General features: G+C 38.8%; 1 protein-coding gene across 2 annotated transcripts; it reads right to left on the bottom strand.

Moving 5' to 3' along the window:
- Nucleotides 1-937: 937 nt before the first annotated feature.
- Nucleotides 938-21,543, bottom strand: PEX3 (peroxisomal biogenesis factor 3). 2 transcript variants are annotated; one of them, XM_033054507.1, is made up of 13 exons: nucleotides 17,777-17,799; nucleotides 16,412-16,566; nucleotides 13,571-13,702; nucleotides 12,151-12,232; nucleotides 8,436-8,479; nucleotides 7,222-7,346; nucleotides 5,829-5,895; nucleotides 5,677-5,731; nucleotides 5,256-5,412; nucleotides 4,284-4,354; nucleotides 3,375-3,497; nucleotides 2,116-2,212; nucleotides 938-1,735 (listed from the first exon to the last, which is right to left on the bottom strand). In XM_033054507.1, exons 1-13 carry the CDS (start codon nucleotides 17,782-17,784, stop codon nucleotides 1,652-1,654), a joined length of 1,200 nt encoding a protein of 399 aa, XP_032910398.1. In that variant the 5' UTR covers nucleotides 17,785-17,799; the 3' UTR covers nucleotides 938-1,651. The 2 variants fall into 2 exon arrangements, with proteins under 2 accessions (XP_032910398.1, XP_032910399.1); XM_033054508.2 differs by lacking the exons at nucleotides 16,412-16,566; nucleotides 17,777-17,799 and adding an exon at nucleotides 21,414-21,543.
- Nucleotide 21,544: the final 1 nt, after the last annotated feature.

The following is a 21,544-nucleotide window of genomic DNA, read 5'->3' as shown; positions in this document are numbered from 1 at the left end:
GAGGTGGGATGTTACTAAAGGATAAAATGGAACAAACCTCACAAAGTCTAGCACTAGATAACTGATCCTCCGCACAGTTTGTTTCTCTGAACTTGTGTAAAACACTGAGCAACTACCTTGACCTCTACACTTGCTTTAGTCAGAATCTAGCCAAGTTATCTGAAGAATGAGGTTGGGGGGAAACAGGCACTAGACTTCTAGAGACAAGAATAGAGGTCAAGCTGGTGTTCAAATGCACATAAATCAGTTGTACACCCTCTTTAATGCAAGAAATTTACTTTCCACAAAACTATACAGTAAAATCTGACAGTTTTAGGGAAAAGAATTTTTCCAGGTGTGTTTAACTAGTGGTAGCTGGCAGTTTCAGCTGAGTAGGGTAATGTCTACAAGAACGGGCCTGTAAGGGTTAGGAATTCATCATGAATGCATGCAGGTAATGCATATGCACATCATCATTTCTCATCCTGGAAGTCATTAATTTTACATGTGCCTATTCTTGAGTAACTCCATCCATTACTGGGACACAGGTAAACTGGGAGAGGGTTGGGTTTTTACATTTTGTATAATTCTACACAGGTAAAACTTGCCTCTTGTTTACAGCCTTTGTTTATACACAGTCACCAGGGTGCCTGCTGTGGACTATTAAACAAAACATATACTTCAGTGACTAACTCTCAAAAAAAGAGAAATAATCAGGAGTTGCTAGGGATCTTCAACTTTGGCAAAGAGACAACTTGAAAAATTCCCAAACTCATCATGTGTCATGATTTATAGGGATACAAGGTGAAACTTGCAAAGAGGAGGAGATAAAGGACAACAAAAAGCATGAATTATTTTTGTTTCAGTGTAGAGATTGAAGGTTTATTGTCCCTGAGTAATGTTTGTTGAGTGCAAAATTACTAGTGTATAAGTTAAATTTAGCTAATGCACACACGAATTATACATTAAAATATTTTATTACAATACAGACAATTGGGCTCCAAATTAATACAAATTAAGATAAAATATTTACAAGGTAATGTGTACAGTATAGCTGTTTGAACAGCATAAACAAGAGAATGTCTAAAAACACCACATTCCTTTAGTATTAAGTAACCGAGAGAGCAGACCCCCAGCTTGTTCAAGGGGAACATGCATCCCTTGCCAAAGGCTTTCTGAAGAATGAGAGACTTTGGAACAAGATTTGATAAGTTAAGGAGAAAAATATTTACTTAATAGAAAGAAAAATCTGGGGGAAGAAGAAGAAAAAAGCATTACTTCATTGTGCTGATCTGTGCTATTCTTAGATCACTATCATTAGTTCTTCCCAAAACTTAAACATCCCAGGCAAAAAAATTGGTTTTTAGTAACTTGCTGTAATACTGCCATCAGATGTCTTTTAGATGTAATAAAAACAACCCAAAGAATTACAGAATAGTTTAACCACTTTTTAAATAAAAAGTCTTCACTTAGAGTGTTTCTTTCAACAAGAGTATTTTAATGAGTGAAACATAATTCGGTTAGAAGAAAATATGGGCTCACTCCCACTTTCCTCAGAGTGCTCTTTCTGCTGGTCTGCCACTCCTACACCATTATAAAATTAACCCAAGTCTCATCAGTAGTCGCCAGGGATTTGTTATAAATACACCATTCATTTGTAAACATGTGCAGGTCATTTCCCTAGTTGCTGAGGGGTACTAAAAGCTTCATAAACATTAGCAGCAAAATCTTTCACTTGTTCCATCATCAACAGGTCCTGGAAGAAAGGTATAAAATAAACTTCCTTAATAAAACACACTCCCTACGATTCTGCCTGTGCTGTACTACAGAATTTGTAAGAAAAGCATCTGGCACTCCCACAGGCACAACTCAAACTTCTTGCTTTAGAAAGGTTTGGGAGCAAACCTGCCAGTAGAACCAAGGCAAGACAAGAAGTTTGTGCTTCTGCACGGTTCAGCAGAAGAAAGAAGTTCTGTATTTTTGGAAGATGCAAATTGACAAAAAAATTGTTATGGCAATTGTTTTCAAATTATTTTTTAAAGCCACTGAAATTAAACAGTTAAATTATTAAAAAGGAATATATAACATTAATTTCAAGATTTTACTTGAGATACTGTAAATAAGGCAGAGTCTTACCTGAACAAAGTGACTGGGTGTTTCACTGCATACTGAATGGATCTGTCCATTTATTATTGGAATTATCTTGGCTAAAGGAAGACTGACACTGGAAAGACTAGGAAAAAAACAAAAAATATTGACCTGTTCTGATACAGATGAAGCCATTAAACTGTGATTATAGAATTCTAAGTAATTACCACTTAAAAAGTAAGAATTGAAAGACTACAAACTAAAATGTATGGATGAAAGGTGTTTTCTCCATACCAAGGCTTTCCTTTAGTACAGAGAAGTACCAATTCAATTCCACTTCATGTTCCTATTGCACAGTTTCACACTTGCTTTCTCATGCAAGAGAATTATGTTTTAGTCAGTCTTTACATGTGTACATAAGTAGACAGGTGATAGAAGTGTCTGTTTCATGCTATTTCAAACTAAACCAGGCTTAGGCAGAGAGCATAACTAAAGACTTCGGAGTATTTTTAAAGTGATGCAAATAGTATATATTTAAATTAATATGTAACTCTCTGAAAGCCAAGAGTTACTAAAATAAACAAACATAAACCCAGTTATCATTCCAGATTTTAATTTTAATATTTGAGAAATAATATTTCAAGGATTTGAACTTTTGGATTTGTAATGCTCTCACCACACTGCTTAAAACCAAAGTTAACTTCAAAATAAAAGCTATTTTTAAACATTCTTCTAGGAGGATGTACAAAATCCTGAATGTTGCTGCATTTTATCTGCATGCCAGTGAAACCTGAAGCTCCATGGCTACTTTGGTTCTCTGTCACTGGAGGATCAGGGCAATTCCCACCCCCTCCCTTGAGAGCCACAGTAACTGACGGAGGCTGGGGTGCTCGGAGCTCACGGGCTGCAGGGGAGGGCTCTCCTCACAGCCTCACTGAGCACATCTGTCAGGAGGCACCACCTGAGGGTAAACCCTCCCCAGCCCAGAAGGCATTCTGCCTGTACCATATTCAGGCAAGAAGTGGAAGGTACAGGTCATCTGATCTCTACTTCTAGGTCTGCAAGTAATGGTGGGAAAGAACCTCATCTAATTCTAGTGATTTCCTGGGTGAGAGGAAACATGAATCCTCCTAGCTGCCACGCTGGCCAAAGTGAGGAGAACATAGTGATCCTTCAAGAGCAAGAAGCAGAATAATATTTCCAGCACAAGAACTCCAAGAAGGCAGAAAAATCAAGAGTCTTTTTGGAATTCACTATGAACCCAAAGCATTACTGACATGAGAACCATAATAAAAGAAAACATTTACCTATTTACAGAGCTGTTTTGAGAAAGGTCCTTTTCAGTAGGTCTAAAAAATTCTGCCATATTGTCCAGCAATCGACTGAATCCTCTATTTAAACACGTGCTCAAAACTGTACTGAAGTCTGGACTGCAAAGGAAGAATAATAGAAAAAAAGTTTTATTCCTGGGTTTAATTTTTTTCAAACTAAAAAGCCCTGCAAGTATTCAGCACTACAAGTGTGCCTCCCCTCATGGGTGATGTGTGAGCCAGACAAATGCCACTAGCATTGCAACCTCATGAAACACCAGCTCCCTCAACAACCTGAACTCTATCCTATGATTACTAAAACCAAGATAAACCTCACTTCTATTTCTTACTAAGTAATAACATAAAAGGGACTTAACCTTGAAGTGCCACACATGCCTAGCAGCTAAACTGTAAGAACAGTTTGACATTTGCCTCAATTCCCTCAAATCCTACTTTTATTATAGAAGTCTCACTTTTACCAGCTCTCTGATAAAAGGACACATACAACCACCCTCAAAACCATGCATTAAAAATAAATTCCAGTAAACCAAACCGGTGTTCACTTCATTAAAGCAAGTAAATCCAGAAACATTACTCTCAATTTATCCTGCTTTACCAGAAGAGAAGTACTCCTCTGTTCCTACATAACTACAGAGCAGGTGAGGAAGAGATAATAGGTCTGGCTGCCAAGGACATCCTGGGTATCTCGTTAAGGCAGCATTATTTCTTTAAAAGTTTCAGAGTTCACAAGTTCTGCAAATCCCAGCCTACAGCTGATAAATATAAAAATTTAATCCAGAATGGTCACATTTCTCAAATGTATGTTTTTTGTATGAAAGTAATTGTCTTACATAAACAATAGTTTTGAGGAGGAGTTTAATGTGAATACAGCATATTTCTCTATACCTTTCTAGCATATCTCTAGTTTCATTCAGTAATTTAATTGTAGCAATGTCTCTTTCTGTGAGTCCACAGGCCTAGAAAAACCAAAGACAGACACTATTAGTAAGTGCCATCAACAACTGTAAGAATAAAAGTAGAAATAGAAAAAGTTAAGTATCATGGAATTAAGTCAAGATGTACATGTCAAATATAAAAGAAAATACTGTTGTAAATCAGATTCTTTGTAATTTGTGTTTTAAATGGTCACTGTAGGATTTTTAACTAAAAACAATACTAGCAGAAAATACCAGACTATTTGAGGAAGTAATTTTTCCAATTCTAACCTTCAATACTGAAATCAACCCAGTGTACCAGATAAATGTAAAGCAATAAGTGCATGTAGTCACATGCTGAAGCCCAGGTTTCCTCATTACGCCAGTGTAACACCAAGTGAAGAATGAGTTTTCTCTGGCTTGTGGTGTGGAGACAAACACCTTCACAAAATTTAAGAAATTAATGTTGCAACTGAGATTAGATATATTTTTCTCTTCACTCCTGTTCATTTTTCAGCCCAAAACATCAAAGGACTCCAGCACACTATTCTCTTGTGCACCAGACAAGATGCTTCAGCACTCCACGAATATTGCCAGCACATAAGTGCAGACAACACAATTTATCTTAGGGCTGAGTTAAGCTCTGCTGTGTCACAGCTTCTTTCACAGGCTAAAGGCAGCAACTTGGCTGCATTTCTGAGCACAAAGCTGACATTCTGAGGGTGACACTTGTTTTCTATCAAATCTGAAGAAAATACAACTGTGCCTAGGTTAAAGAAATAAGGACACTTGATTTATGACAGAAGAGGCTTTGCCATTTATTAAAGACACAGATGCCACAGTACACTAGAGGATTGTTACGCACCCTTCCTTCTCAAAAATAAAACAAACCCCCAAAAAAGCAGAATGAAAAAAGATAGGTGAAAGGAACTGAATCAAGTACCTGGTTAGCCAAGGGGTTTTCTTCATCTGGCATCAGATAACGACATAAGGGAGAGTAAGATGCAATCTGATTCAAATCTTTATGTTCCACTACTTCCCTGATATCTTTAAGTTTCTGTTCCAGCTCCAGAAGAGACAGGGTCTGCTTAAGAGAAATACTGGAAAGGAGAAAGATGACAGTGTTGATTGCAAAATGAGTTATGCTGCTTTCTCTTTCTACCAATTACATGTTTACAAGTAACAAGACTCCAATCAGCTATGTGGGTTTGCACTGGCAGACACAGCCTGCTATAATAAAAGCATCGTTTTGAAGAAGTCTGCCTGCTTTTGTTTCCCCTCAATTCTTATAAAACTCTTTATTTTGGGAACAGTCATCACAATAAAAATTTAAAAGCTAACCACAGAAAAATACAGGCTCTTACCTTCCAAAAACTTTATGCACAGCTTGTTTAACCATAGTTATTAACTCAGTCAGTCCTAAAAGGAATAAAGTCAAAATTATTCTCATGATTTGCTCAAGTCCCCAAAAAAGCAGAGTTTTGTAAGTGTAGTTAGCTCACAATAAGCACCATACCATCTCCTAAAAGGTGCTGGATGCTTGATAAATATTGCTGCTGGACTTCAGGGGGAGCTAGTGGTGTCTGTGGGGGAAAAAAACCCAACAGTTCTGTAACATGTCAATAGTAGAGAACAGTGCAAAAACAATTTCAAAAATAATTTCCTTAGTCTTTGTAATACTCTTCAGCAAACAGACTGCCCCACTCTCTTCAACTTTGTATTGCCTCTTCCTGCCCATCAACCCCTGGATCTGTCATAAGTCTTCTGGCATTCTTTTCTTCAAACCTATACAGATCTCTCTTCCATCTTCAGTGGCACAAAAAGATCTTTCACTTTTTATTCACCTAAAGGAAAGTTTCTTAAAAACCTGCATTGCAGGTGAAACTAGACCCTCTGCCACAACAGAACTTAATCTAGTGGAGTAAGTTTTTAATGCTGAAACCTAATAAAAGCTTATCTGACAGAAAAGAAGCTTTCAGAAACCAAGACAGGATTCCAGTTTGTCCCAACAGAATGCATCAGAGTTGGCCCTATCAACCCACTTCTCTATTAACAGAAAAGAAACATGTTTCCAGCTCAAACTCATCTTGCCCTTCTAAAACAGCTTTTTCAGGTTTCACAAAATGAAGTACTACCTCATCAACTCTGGCCTTCCTATTGAAAGCTTTTCTCCATCCTGCCTTGACCTGATGTTCCTTGACTCAGCAGGAGCTGTCACAGGGGGGCAGATGAGAACTAATCAGCTTTTATCCATTATTTTTAGAAGAGCCATCCAGCAATTTGCCAGTCCCACCCTCTACAATGAGTACTTGCTTACTGTGGGAGTGATCTATTTTTACTGAGTGGTGATACACTATATCAACAAAAACCTGCTCTTTTACCTTGCTTGTCCCCACCAACACACATTTAGGTAGATGACCTTTTGGAGCTAAACCAAATAGTGGAAATTTCAAAGACAACATTTTTCTTCTTTAATCTCAGAAAAAATTAGCATGAGGAATTAATGTGTGCACTTAGAAGACCCAATAATATATATACCTTTGCTTACATATCTTGAATCATTCACATGGTATTAGCATTTCACAAAAAAGAAAAGCAAAGAAATAATTTCATGTTGGTGTTCAAATAGAAAGCAGCCTTCTTTAAGCAAGACCAATGAAGACAAAAGGCATTCTCCAATATTTCTGGTATTCGGGTAGACAACAGTATCACCAAAACATCCAAATTTAGATGCTATTAAAGAATATCAATATATCATACTGCCAGTAATGCTTCCACATACCCCACTCCGTGAGGATCCTTGGTTCCATTTCAGTAGTCCTAAGCTATGCCCTTTTCCTCTCACCCAATAATCCTTTCCCTTCCAAGGAAGTACAAGTCCTACCTTTGGAAGAAAGCAAGACACTTACTGTGCCATTCTTGCCGAGCGTGACGTTATCCAGGTAGATGTAACCGCCGATGATATTTAACTGGACTCGCAAGAGAACCACGAGCATACAGGTGCTGTACACAGCCACAATACTGCGTGTGAAACCTTGGGAAAACAAAAACAGAGTGACTGCAAAGTCAGGGAAATAAGGATGAGTCGTGGGGAGAGAGTGCTCTCCAAGACTCAGAAGTGCTGATTACTTTTAAATACACAGTCACATTTCTCTCGCTGCTTGTCATAAAATGTTTTCACAGCACATACCTAAGATGGTCATGAGTCTAATGTGCATCTAAAGTGTCCCATTTAAAATCCTACATTGATATCATTTCGCACATTACAGAAGTTATTTTGAGAAAATAAAAACTATACAGGTTGGTCGAGATGGAAAATGTTTAGTGCCAAATCGTCTTTCTTCTTTAGGGCAGGAAATACACAGTCTAAGTTAGCCCTCATCATGCAATTCAGACACAACTGCAGCTTGTCAAAAAAGTTACCTAAGACAGAAAAAGCTAAGAGCTAAAGAAGGAAAATTAAAATGAGCATCAGTAGGCAATGAAGGTGAGTAGAAGCAGCATCATGAATAGATAAAGAAGGGAAGAAAGGAGTCACATGAAAAGTAGCATCTGTAAAGGTGTTATGAAAAGGAGAAAAAAACCAAAAGGAATAAAAGACTTAACAGTAGAATTTCACTGCATAATTGTCTGAGCTTACTTTTTTCTTCCCTTCCACTGCTTCCATCAGCCAATAAATAAGAAGATGATCCTAAGGCTTTATGACCACTGCTATAGTGGTTCTTTCCAACAGACTCAAAGAGAGAACTGCTAGCCATGTAAGGGCTGACCTGCATTTCTGATTGAATTTCCATTACATCCAGCATAGAATTTCTGAAACTACTTTCATTTTATTCTGATGGCACAGAAAGGTCTCCCAAAGTTCTATTGAGCAGAGTAGCAGGAAGTCCAACAAAAATCTTCACCTTGGTCTCTAAGCTTCTAACTTCCCATGGGGCTAAGAAAAGTTCCTTCATGAAAAGATTTTGGGGGTGCAGGGGCAGGTAGGAGGTTTGTCATGTGTGTTACACTATGTTCACATCTACTGAAACAACCCAGTGTAAAGTTTGTTTTAAATGGTGTGAAAGACATTTTAAATCTACACTAAATAATTATGCAGATGTAATCTTTCATTTCCACTTACTTATTATCTTTAAATCCTCCCATATTTCTAACTTGTTTGCTGGCCTGTGGGAAAAATAAATGGAAATACTAAGAATTATATTTTACTCGGAAATTAACAAGTATGTTAAATGACACAGCAGTGCTCTAAGGCAAACTTATTTAGCTACCATAATTATTTAAATCATACCCAGGTCTATATCTCATTCAAAAAAGGCCTTGTTCAAGAAAGTAGTATGTAAACAACACACTGTAAAGGCACAGAAGAAAATTCAAACTTTAAGGTATAAATGTAACATTCAATGATGCCAATCACACACTTACATGATCAGTTTTGAGTTACGACAGTATGCAGTCAGAAAAAGCCACCGATGGTACAGTGGTCTTTTCTGGGGCCTTGACTCTATGTATTTAATGTCAACTCAGTTCAGTAGGACTTCCTCTGTGTAATAAATGCAGGATCAGAATTTCATTGTCCTACTTTCTTGCAAGATTTACCATTGCATGATGTGTTTAAAGTTCATATTTGGTCATCAAAAACCAAAGAGATCACAACTGTCGGTGGAAAGGAAGTCTTGCACCATCGACACCAATACATGTTGATCTTTTTTCTCTTGTTGAGTCGTGTTCATTTTTTTGACCTGACCAGTTCCTAGAAGTTTATATTCAGCAGTCAATAAAGCAAGACTGTGGATTGCATAGATACACCTGAACTGCCTGAAGTACACTGCATATTTATAACTACTATCCAGTAGTTACATGCTGTAATCTTAGCAATACAGCAGCAGTAGCAGGAATCAAAGCCAGCTAATTATCCAAAATTTTCACCAGCCATTCTCACCTGTTAAGCACTGTCAGTAAAGAATGGCTACTGTATGTCAATTGTGGAAGACAGATATTATAAGAGTCACTTAGGGAAACATTTGTTAATTTCTTAGGATCAGAATTAACACTTAAATATTTAGAGCCAAGATTCAAATTAACCTGTATTTTACAGTAACCTAATTTATTTAAAAAAACACACCCAAACCCCAACACTTCTCACCAGAAATCATTTCTCTTTACAGGCATAACATGTGCACTTTGGCATTAGTTTGAACATTCTATCACTTCCATAAACAAAAATTTTTATGTTCACCACTGTCAAATAATGCAAATAAACTGACAAATAAACTATTAAATACAAATAAACTATTAAGTCTACAACTCTGAAAACTAAAGAGACAGATTAAATAAACAATACCTGAAAGAGAGACATGGATCCATGGATGGCAAACAAACAATTCACAGATTTTTTGCAAGCCACTCTATGCAAGTTTTTAAAGCTTTGCTAAAATGAAATGAAGGGCTTTGCAAAAAAATACTGTAGTATCTCTACATAAAACATATAACAGGACTCAAAGCTATAGTTGTTACTCATCAGGGGTAAGTTCTTCATGCAGAATGAAGAGATAAAGAGAAGCCAATACATCATCAGCCAACTACACTTGCACCTATTACATCAAAACATTTTCAAGAGCTCATGCTTACAGAACCTCTCCTTACAACTTAAGGCAGCAGCCAGATAACAGTTAAAGTCCACAATATTGAGCCTAACAGTGGAAATTAATTTTTCAGTCTTAATCTCCTGCAATTTACTAAGACTCAAGTGCTACTCAAAGCTCAACTTTTACTTCATATTTATTTATTTGGAAGGCCAAACGGCCTTCTCGCTATGGAAGCAAAGGGCAATGCAAACAGAAACCAGAGGTTTGGAATAAACAAGTGCTGAAGAGGAGGGAGATATGCAACATCTGCAAGGCTGCAGAAGCAGGGACTTCACCTTATCCAATCACTGGGCTTTAAAAAGAGAACAGATTGAGCAAGAACATCTGTGGTCTTGGGTGCTGTTCCCTCTTCAAAAATTTCTCTGCAGGGCTGAAGACTTCACCCTCCTTACACCCCCAGGGTACCACTGGCCACACCAAATTTAAGAAAGTGAGTGGATTTTAAGTTAAAAGAGATTACCTAAGGCATAATATGATCTGTAACATATGATAACATAGCACCATAACATGTTGAGCCACAACACAGATTATGTGAGAAAAATAATACATCTTCAGGGACATAAAGAAAGGTAAACCTCCACATCTGCTCTTTTGTATATTCAACAATAGCACTCAAGGGCCTGGTGCCCTTTGATTGATCTTCTCAAATGGAAGTGGAAAGCAAAGAAATCTATACCGCCATGCATAGCAGAGTTTCTTCAAAGAATCACTTCAAAGTGGAGAGAGCTTTGATGACTGATTCTGTTATCTGTGCCTTCACAACCCTTTCCCTACATTTCAGTTCAAAACTTTCAAGCATCTAGTTAAAACTTCCTCAGTGTAAGTTATATAAGAAGTATTAAGACACAAATTCCACTGTAAGATACACACTAAATAGCCTTCCATGCTTACAGTGTTGCATGCAGCAAACATTTTTTAAAAAGTTTGTTTTCATAAATGCATAGCAATAAGAACAAAAAAGCCTAATCTCTATTTTCACTACCATTGTTGGAACTTAGAGGTGAATCAATGTATCCCTGTGTTGTTTCAATGGGTCAGTTTAGAGACAGCAGGTGTACCTTGATAAAAGATTGCTTGCTAAAGAGAACAAACTAAGATATTATATGTCTTCACCACTGAACAAAGGATTACCTACTGTTGCAGACTATTTGCTGCACAGTTCTGATGACATACCTGGTGATCCACAAACTCTTTTGTTCATTCGGTTTAATTTTTTCATTGAATAAGACTTCTATTATGATAAATACATTCATTCTATTAAAATTAACCTTTCCCAATTTCTTGTTGTTTGGGGTAAATAATATTCAATAATAGCTGCAAATACTCAGACAGTTTATTATAAAAACATCATTCAGGCTGCAATTCCCTCTTTAAATCAAGCTGCTCTGTTGTGGAAGTTTCTGGACTGAAAAAAGCAGTGACTAAATAGGTAACCTATTAAATATTAGACAGCTGAGGATTTAGCTGTATAAATAAACTAGTGGGAGGTAAACTAGAAAGACAGTCCAGAGTGAGTCAGAAATCCTGTGTTAATTGCCTGAATAACACTGTGAATAACACTGTGTGCCATATGCCAAGCAATTTACATTTAAGGTATGCTATTTATGCGCTTTATGTATTTAAAATCAGGCTATTTGTTCCTACATTTGTCAGGAATTCCAAGGTGTTTTCTGACAGGGAACCATTTCTGCTAATGTATGACATGTCCCTATTTGTTCTACTTCAAAAATAAAATCTAAAAAATTACTTCTCATCACTTACATGTATTTGCAATCTCATCTTGGATACTTTCCAATACTTTCCACTACTACTCGTGTCTGAACTTGGTAAGATTACATAAACATTTTTACAAACACAACATCAACAACTCAGTCAAAATATTCCTTTCGGTTTAAGAGAGGACTAAATCCTCCAACTACTTTTATCTATCTATCTTGCAACCATTTCAACAAAACACATGGCTCTCACTGCAGCACCTTAAAGGAAGTACTATTTTCTGTAATTTTTGGAAAATGCCAGCCATGCCTATCAAAATACATCTAACATGACAAAATATTTACATAATGATTTCAAAACACCTTAGGACTAACGATTCAATGGGACACTAAACCAAAATTCTTCATACTCTCTACATCATATAATTTGAAAAAAAACTTGACATCAAGTTCAACACATTTAAGACAGTCTTACCTATTTTTAAGAAGAGATGTGAGACTCTCAGAGTTTAACTGATGCATTAAGGCATCCCTCAATGTCGGAAGCATTGACAGTACTGTTATTAAAGAAAAAAAACCAAACAACAGAACTTGTCAATATGAACAAAAAAACCACATTATAAACCCATCCTCAGTTCACACTCAATAGCTGCTACAGCATGTACATCACAATGCTCAACAGGCAAATCTGGGAAGACAAGCAAAATAGAAAACTCAGACAGTGCCCAGAAGGGCAATAACCTGTGTGCCTCTCATGAGCTGGGGCATAATGCTGCCCTTACCATGAGATTTTTCTGGCTCCAGCTGCAAATGTGTATTCATATCCTGCATACACATGCCTCCAACTCCCCGGAAGAAAATCTGGTAAAACCTACACTGCTGTATTTCTCCCAGTGAGAAGAAAAAGATCTGAAGGTTTTTTTTTTCAGCAAGAGAAACAGAGAAAGGTATATTATAAATGAGAGAAAGCTAGTGGGAAAAAATCCTTTACTTCCACAACAATGTCTGATTTACTGTTACATGACAGGAAACAGGAAACGTAAAACATGATAAATACTAAGAACAAAGTATGAAAACTCTTGTCAGAAATGCATGTTGTCAAGCATAAGACACTTTGTACGAAGAAGGGCAAAGAAAAATCTAGTCCTTGCAGCAAGATCACTCCCAGCAGCACAAAATGGAAAAGATGAAAATTAAATACCAATTGGTCAGGGTAAACAGGCTGGACTTACAGCCACCCAAGAAGCCATTAAACATTTCAATAGAAAAAGAAAATACTGCCTAATTTGTTTAATAAAAATAGTATTGAATTGCCTGTATTTACAATGGCAAAGAATTTGTTAAAATTCTCTGTCATCTCCTTTCCAAAAATCCTAAGAGTGGTGCTGTAAGAAAAAGTACTTTCACTTCTTGCTCTCCAGCTAGTCAGGCACCTTCTGTGTAGGAAACAGATGGGCTGATGTGTTTCATATTAAAAATTACCCACCAAGTTCTCCATGCAGCTTACTAACAATGTGCTATAATGAATAAAATAATCCTGCTGTAAATTCAGTATTGTTTGAATCTAAATGCTGTTTCATACCTCAATACCACATGCAGTTTAAGGCAAAAGGTCCTGAAGTGACAAAAAATTGTAACCTGCATGTATACTTGTAAGTTCATTGATGGTAACGGCTCAGATGTCTCCTAAAACCCCTTTAATCCTCTACTCTTCAGACTCCCCTTATTTGCAAAACAACTCTATCTGTGCACCAGTATTTAATTAAAATTAATTTTAATTAAAATTAATTAAAAAGAATTTACCTTTCTTATTCCTCTTCCATCTTGACAATATGTAGCATAAACCCCCAAATACCACCCCCTTAGCTAAAATAGTAGCCATTTCCTTATCTTACCTGTCATATTGCACGTCCTCTGATTACTCTCAAAATGGTACTGCCTTCGCGCTTGGGCAATATACTCAGCTGCCTCTCGTTCCTGGATTTCTCTGATTTTCTTCTGCCCATATTTTCCCAGCAAATAGATTCCTATAGAGAAATAGAACATGCTTTTCAAAAGTGAGAAAGAGTCTCTTAACCCCTTTATTTTATTTTAAAGCATAAGGGTGCATGGTGGGGGCTTTTTTTTTTTGATAAGGGGTCTTGAGTATTTTAATAATTATTGGCAAAACAATACTCAAAAAGAGTGTTTTAAAAATTCAGTAAAACGTCAAAGCTTATGACTTGAATCAGTAGAAGAAGCTTTCCTGAGAAGAGGTATCTTGCCATTCACAGAAGATAATTCTTGGTCCTACTGCAATGTAAGCAACTAAGACTGAAGAGACTGAAACAAAAGGGAGAAGCAATGTAGGGTAAGAAAATGAATAGAGAAAACCAGAAATGCATAGGTTTAGAGATGGATGAGAATCTACATTTTTTAAAATATATGTTTCTAAAATTAGCAGAAGTTAGAAAGAAACGCATGTACTAAAGATCATATATGAGAAAAATGTTACAGATTAACATTTCCTTCAATTGGTCCTGAAACTTCTGTAGGAAGAACTTTAGTTTCAATGGGGCTTTACTGTGGCTCTTCTCCTTTTACCACACCTGGTTCCTACTTTCCAGCTCTTGAAGGTCTGACCATCCCTCATCACTCTCACTATGAATCTTCATTTCCATAAAGACACACCAAAAAATCTTTGCTCTGCATTTTCATCTCTTCCAACATCCATCCACTCCTCTGAAGTTTCCCCCTGTTTGTGCCACATCACCAGGGGTTCAGGTATCTTTCCAGGCTGCCCAACAGACCTCTTCAAATCTTTCCTCATGTCTGCCCCCTTTTCTAAGCCATTTCTCAAGATACCACTGCACCTTCTAGGCTTATCCTCAGCACCTTTGCCCACTGTAGGCCGCATTCCATTAATTTCTCCCCTTCCACCCATGTATTAGGTTCCTTGGCTGCCTCCTGTATGCATTGGAGCAGCAGCAGTTTCCTGCTTTAGGAGTGTAACCAGTGCTTCCCATGATCTCTCATGAAAGGTTTGGAGGGGGCACAGAGATAAGGGAGGAACAAACCCATGCAAGAAAGGGCTATTGTACAAGTTAATCATCTTCAGTCTGTGTGGACTAATACTCTAATTACTGAAGCTCCTCTACAGAGAGCCAGCTGCAAATCTGTCAGGTCAATAACAGCACACAGAAGAAATCTGAATAATATATCAAATATTTTAATTTTTTTCCTCAAAGTACTTTCTAAAGTTGCAAATACAAAGTTTTCTTCAAAGTTCAATTTTCACATTTAGAAGCCAATATTGGAACAAATTAGGAATTTAACAGTTGCCAAAAGCTGAAAGTTTCAAAACTAATTTTATAAAGCAAATCTACAAAAACTAAAATAACAAACAAAACACAACAACAACAAAACCAAAAACCCCAAACAAAAAAAAAAACCCAACCAAAACCAAACAAGCACACAAACCCCATAAACAAACCCCAACTTCCCAAGATTTTGAAGTCAATTACATTTTTAGGTTATTTAAACCTTCCAAAACTATCCCTATTCCCTTAAATTATCATCAGTGTTTGAAAAACCTTGTCAACTTTGTGCTCCAACATTCATGGTTGCAAAAAAATCTGGCTATTTATACTGGCATTATTTGCTCATAGGCAACTACAAGCCAGACCAGTCTGGAACAACCACAGTCACTTCCATTTCCCAAAGCCTCATAAAATAGGAATGGGTAAGCCACCCCTTCACTTCAGCCTTTAGGCAGACTGCCCATTTGCCATATGGACTATTCACACCATTAGATGCAAACTTTAATAGTATGGTTCCACATACAAAAAATGTAATTCCACCATTAACTTGTTGAGCAAAAATGAGACTTCATAATCAAGATTATTTTAATCTAAAATGTTACCAGTTCCTGCTAAAAACATCTATTTAGAATACAACTGTCAGGTTACTGATTATTTTTCAGCTAACATACCGAAATAGAAACAGCTTTTTTAGCATTAGTGATCAATTCTTGAACACAGATTTTTCCAGTCATTTTACCCCACTACATTTTTTACATTATATTAGCATACAGACATTTGTCCAAATGACTACTTTTATTTACTTTTCCTGCACCCCAAAATAAATCCTTTTAACTCCAGGTTTTGCAGCAGAAAAGTCATAAGTAAAAAAAATATAAAAAAAGACCCTTCTTGAATGTCGGTCATAGTAGACATGCAAACAGTTCAAGAAGAATCATGTATGTGCCCTGGAGTGATGTACAGGAGGAGCAACAGCTTTGAGATTGAGACAGCAAGTTGCTTAACACCCGCTTGTTAAGGCTGTGTGTCTACTCTGTACTAAGACCTGCTGTAGCCTGTGAGGGTACAAAGTTGTAGTAGCTGTGTCCAGGTTTAACAATGAGTGTCTAGAAAAAAAAACATTTGTCTAAAACAGTGCAACACCAGCTACTAAATCTCCTTTCTCCCTCCCTTCCCTGAACTAAAGCGCAACTTTGACTCACAGATGATGCTTAATCCAGGATTATCTTCTTCTCTGGAATGTGATACAATACAAGTTACCCAAAGTAAAAGCTGCATTACTCACCCACCCACCCACTTTAAGCAAACCCAGCAAACAACAGTAAGCTTGAGGTTTTGTTGCCAGCAGCAGACTCTCTGTTACCAACTGCATGGCTTGTAAGTGCCTCTAAATCGCCTGGAAGACACAGCACTTCATTTGTGAAACCCAAATCTCACCTGTGACAATGAACTTTTGCCCACTGTACTCATTCCTGAGAACAGTAGTGGATCCTCTGCAAGTTTCTGGCTTATGGCTCCATTTCAAGGAGGTGCCAACCAGTGAGTTGGCTTGCAAGGGTGTTCGTTTTTTTCTTCGGGACAACCATGTGCATCTATATTAATATGCTGCATTAGTTCAGAGGATTTTACAATAACACAGACTTCCCAGAAGTCCAGAATGAATGCATCCCACAAAATCATCACATGGAGTTGGAAGCAGGACCAGAGAAAACTACATCCAAAAACTGCCATGATGTGAAGTCAGCTAATAAACCTGTAAAAAACTAAGCTTTCTGAAAGTCACTTGTTATAAACATGCAAAGCCAATATCAGCTTTTTATAATAACTAATGTAACTTAGTTTTACTGCTTAGTATGGGACAGGTGGTCAGCAAAAAGCTGCAGCAGCAAGATTTACTCATGTCTTATTAGCTAAACTGTTCTACAGATGGAACTTCTGAATGCTGAATCTTCCCTGAACCAGGAATTAAGAAAATTCATAAATAGTGAGGCTGTCCAGGAGATAATTCCTATGGAAACTTTTTTCTATCTTTATCAAACTGTGAACTATAGAAAATACTAAAGTCCCAACACATCTTACTTGGAGGGTTGAGAAACAGATGAGTGATAAAAACAAAATCACCTGATGTCAGATCCTTCAAGAACAGGAACCTCACTAAGGCTCTCAAACTACAATTCATACTGTTTTACAACTGATCTAGAAAATGAAACATACTTATATATGTACTGGCTGTCTGTGCTAGATTTGGCTGGGATAGAGTTAATTTTCTTTGTAGTATCTGGGAATTAGCTTTGTAGTAGTGTTGGTAATGGAGATGTTTCTGGAATTGCTGAGCAGGGCTTAAAAAAGTCAAGGCCTTTTCTGCCTTTCACCACGCCACTAGCAAGGAGGCTGGGAATGGCAAGGAATTGGGAGGAGACACAGCCAGGACAGCTGATCCCAAGAGATCAAAGGGACATGCCGCATCACAGATGCCACCTCAGCAGTAAAACTAGGGGCAAATACAGAGGGAGGGGGAAGCATTGTTCAGGGGCTGCTGGGCATTGGTCAGGCCTGATTCTCTCCCTCATCCCACCAGAGAAGGGTGTGTGTGTGTGAGTGGTTCTGGGGGCTTGGGGGCTTTAGCTGTTGGCTGGGAAGCACCCTGGGGTCTACAGTACCTATATTCTGTGGAAGCCACACTTTGATTTGAGAGATAAATATGCTCTAATTTGTCTCCATATCCCTCTTTGGCTGTAGCACTGTCTCTTCCCACCTAGATGTACGTAATGCAAGAAGTTTGCAAAGTCTGCAGGCTCTTACATGTTCATTCCAGTAGCCTCTGAGAGGTAGGGTATTTCTCACATCACATAAGTTATGGCTGCCTCCTCCCTCAGCCCTTTCCTTTCTTCACAGGTGGAATGGAGGGCTGAGCAGAAGAATGGGATAGGTGATTAGGAGGCATCAAGTTTTCAGGAAACCTCTTTTAGAACCCTAAGTAACCTTTGCGCTCACTGCCATACTTACCTCAGGAAAGAAGAAAAAGTGAAAATTTCAGTTATAAGAATTTTATTATGTAGAAATTGTGCTGACACACAGAAGCCCACATCCTTCCAGGACACAAACAGCTCTGTAAGTTGTGGTTTGTCCTTATGTTCAAGCAAGCCATGCATCAAGGGACATGTGATTGTCCTGTTGTGGTTGAAAACCTTAAAACATGCAGGCACAAAAGCCTTATTCTCTTGGTAACACTGAGTCCCACCAGAATATATTTAATGCCCCTGTGCTTACTCACAAACCAAGCCAACTTTCTCTGCTAAGCAGAGAGATTTCTGAACTGAAATGCTTTTTCTGCAAGCCAAAGGTTGCAACAGATGAAATTAAGCAATAATTAATGCACAACTGAAATCAGAACCACACATGCAGACACACCCTGAGCTTGTTCTTCCACAGCAGCAACAGAATTTCAATGGTGAATAATTTTGTAATATCTACTGAAATCTACCTAGTATGCTGAGCACCGAAATAAAAACTACTTTAATCAAACTATCCAATAAACATGTGAACCTAATGCATCCTTGCAGCTCCATCATGCTTTCTCTCTCTCTACTTTCCATATTTCTTGTGTGTTTGATCCCCAACCACTAGATTTTGCTTGCTAGAAAAGATTTAAATCTTTTCAGTATGCAACATATTTTATATTGTTAAAGAATCCATTTAGTGAGATTTGTATCTTCATAAGCAAAAAAATCTGTTGTAGTGTTGGGATTGAGAGAAATTGCATGAAGAATGACACCCACTGATAACACACATGGAATCCACTTTGGTAAGGAGAGCAAAAGTTACCAACCAACTCTGATTTTGTTGCAGTAATTCAGTAACACAACACTGATACAACACTGTACTACTAATAATGCAGAAACGCTACTGTCTAATGAATCATTAAATATTCACATTAATCTCTGACCATGTACCAGTGAAGGACTTAAAATCATTAAATCTTGCATGTCCCATTTTCCTTGTTATACCCTCCTTCCTGGAAAATGCACCTGCAGCTCTTAAAAAAAGCCACAGAAATGTAGATTTTAGACTCTGCTACTAAATCAGCAGATTTGGATGCTTTCCTTAAGTCATTCAGCCACTTCCAAATATTCTGTCTTCATTTAAAAGCAGTGTGTAAAGTTCCATTCTATCTTTCAAGACCTGGCATTATTTTCTGGAGAGTCCACCATGGATCTCAGAGTTCTGATTGACTGGTGCTGGCATTACCACAGCTCATGAAGTTTTTTTAAGGTCTGATCCATAACTATGTAGATGACCAAAGCACTCAAGATTCAGCTGCTGAACAGCTACACAGCAGCACTCTGCAGTAATTCACTCCATCTCCCTGCCTCCCTTAAAATACCACAGTGCAAAGTTGCTGCTGCTGGCAGCTAATGATGTTCACCTGCTTGTGGAAGCCCAGATTTACTTCAGTCTCAAATACATAAAAAACAATTCTCTACAGTCGTGAAATATTACATGGCCTGGAGAAATAGATAATTGATCCATGCTGCAGAAAATTATAGCACAATTTAATATTTTCAGTCAGAAGTTCAAATGCTTATTACAGGAAGAACATCCTGGGATTTTTTTTTATTTTGGGTTTGTTTTGGTAATTCTTTAAATTACATTATTGTAGTCTATAATTATTATTTTAAGTGCCCTTCATTCAGTCAGTAGCATATTAGTGGAAGTGACACTGAGCTGCATATAAACAATACCAATCATAAGGAAAAATCTGCAAACTCAGTTTGCAGGCTGGCAGAAGGCTGTTTATACATGAACAATTTAACATTTCAGGCTATGAGAGTTCCCAGATACCTGCTTTCCCGCTTGGCAATTGATCCAAGTTTACTCACTGAAACTGGGAGAAGTGATTTTTTATTATTCCCATTTGTCCACCAAGCACTCTCACACAGCTGAAGTGGAGGGAGAATATCTTCCGGGTGACAGCCTGGAGTGTAAATCTGTTTACTTAACATGGTGGGCTGCAAGTGTGGGGTAAACAGGACAGTGTGCTGCATTCCCAGAGCCACAAAACCTGCAGGTGAGGGTGTGAACCGGAGGAGCAGTCTGACCAGTACCGCAGTAACCATTGCCCAGCCTATTATCATGGATTAATTGGCACTCTTTGGAAAACCACAGAAGGAATCAATGATGAAAGAATGCAGACTACACAAGAAGCAAGGCAAGCCAGAAGTAAATACAATTCATCTTCACAGGGGACTTCACCTGAATATGTGACAAAATATACTAAAAAAGCCCTGAAGCCCTCGTAACATTCAGCTGTTCAGGCTTCCAGTCAGGCTGTCCAGTTCCGTGTCATTTACATTAAGTACATTTGATGACTGAGTGCACAAAAATACAGCTGTGCCTTTTGAGCAGTATCTGATCTCCAGCGGCACAGCTATGCACTTCATCGTTCAACAGAGAGATGGATCCAATGTGCACTTTTAAATCCATTTCCAACCAAAAACAACCCAATGGTGACTTCAAGGGAAGGTGGAGCTTACTAATAATCACCCTACAGGTTCAACAAGAGCCTTAAGGGAGAAAGTGCTTAAATGTAATCCGCTCTGCAAAAGTTTTGTGTCTGCTGAGGGAGCTGGGGGTGTTTAGCCCAGAGAAAAGGAAGCTGAGGGGGAGCCTTATCACTCTCTACAAATACCTGAAAGGAGATGGTAGCCAGGTGGGGTCTGTCTCTTCTCCCAGGTAACAAGTGACAGCACAAGAGCATTCACCGTGTGTCAGGGGAGGTTCAGGTATGACATTAAGAGGAATTTCTTCACAAAACGGGTGACTAGACATCGGAATGGGCTGCCCAGGGAGATGATGGAGTCACCATCCCTGGAGGTGTTTAAGGAAAGTCTGGATGTGGCAATTAGTGCCAAGGTCTAGTTAACGAGGTGGTATTCGGTCATAGGTTGGACTTCATGATCTTTTTTCCAACCTAATTGATTCTGTGACATTTCACAATTCACCTCAACGCACAAGTCACATATGAAAGCGGGGGTTTCCAGCCTCCATCCCAAAAACAACCCAAGTGTCACCCACGCTTTGCGCGCTTCAACCTTGTTTCAAAGTAACGCGATCACCCACCGTAAGAGCACCCGGGCAACCCGAGTTCCAGCCTTTTAGGGCTCAGGGGACGAGGCGTAGATTCCCCCGTGCCTCGGGGGAAAGTCCGGCTGGCCCCCGGGCTCTCCCGGCGGCGGGAACGCTTCGGTGTCCCCGGGTGGGCGCAGGGGCCGCGGCCCGGGGGCACGGAGCCGCTCCAGCCAGCGGGGGACCCGCTCGGCCGCGGGGGCTCGCCGGGCCCAGCGCAGCTCCGGCGGGAGCCGGGAGCTCCGCGGGGAGGCCCCACGGCCGGCACCGCGTCCCCCCGTATCATCATCCCCGCCCTCGACCGGGCACTCACCGCCAAGGAAGGTGCCAAGGGCGAGGCACTTCTTCTTGTGCCGCTTAAGGAAACTCCAGAGCGACCGGAGCATCCTGCGAGCCTGGCCCGGCCCGGCCCGGCCGCCCCTCGGGTGCCCGCGGCGGAAGGGG

This window comes from Catharus ustulatus, chromosome 3 (genome assembly GCF_009819885.2).
Source record: "Catharus ustulatus isolate bCatUst1 chromosome 3, bCatUst1.pri.v2, whole genome shotgun sequence".
In the NCBI taxonomy this organism is placed as follows: Eukaryota; Metazoa; Chordata; class Aves; order Passeriformes; family Turdidae; genus Catharus; species Catharus ustulatus.
The sequence above is the reverse complement of the archived record's forward strand: the minus strand, read 5'-3'. Positions and strand labels throughout refer to the sequence as shown.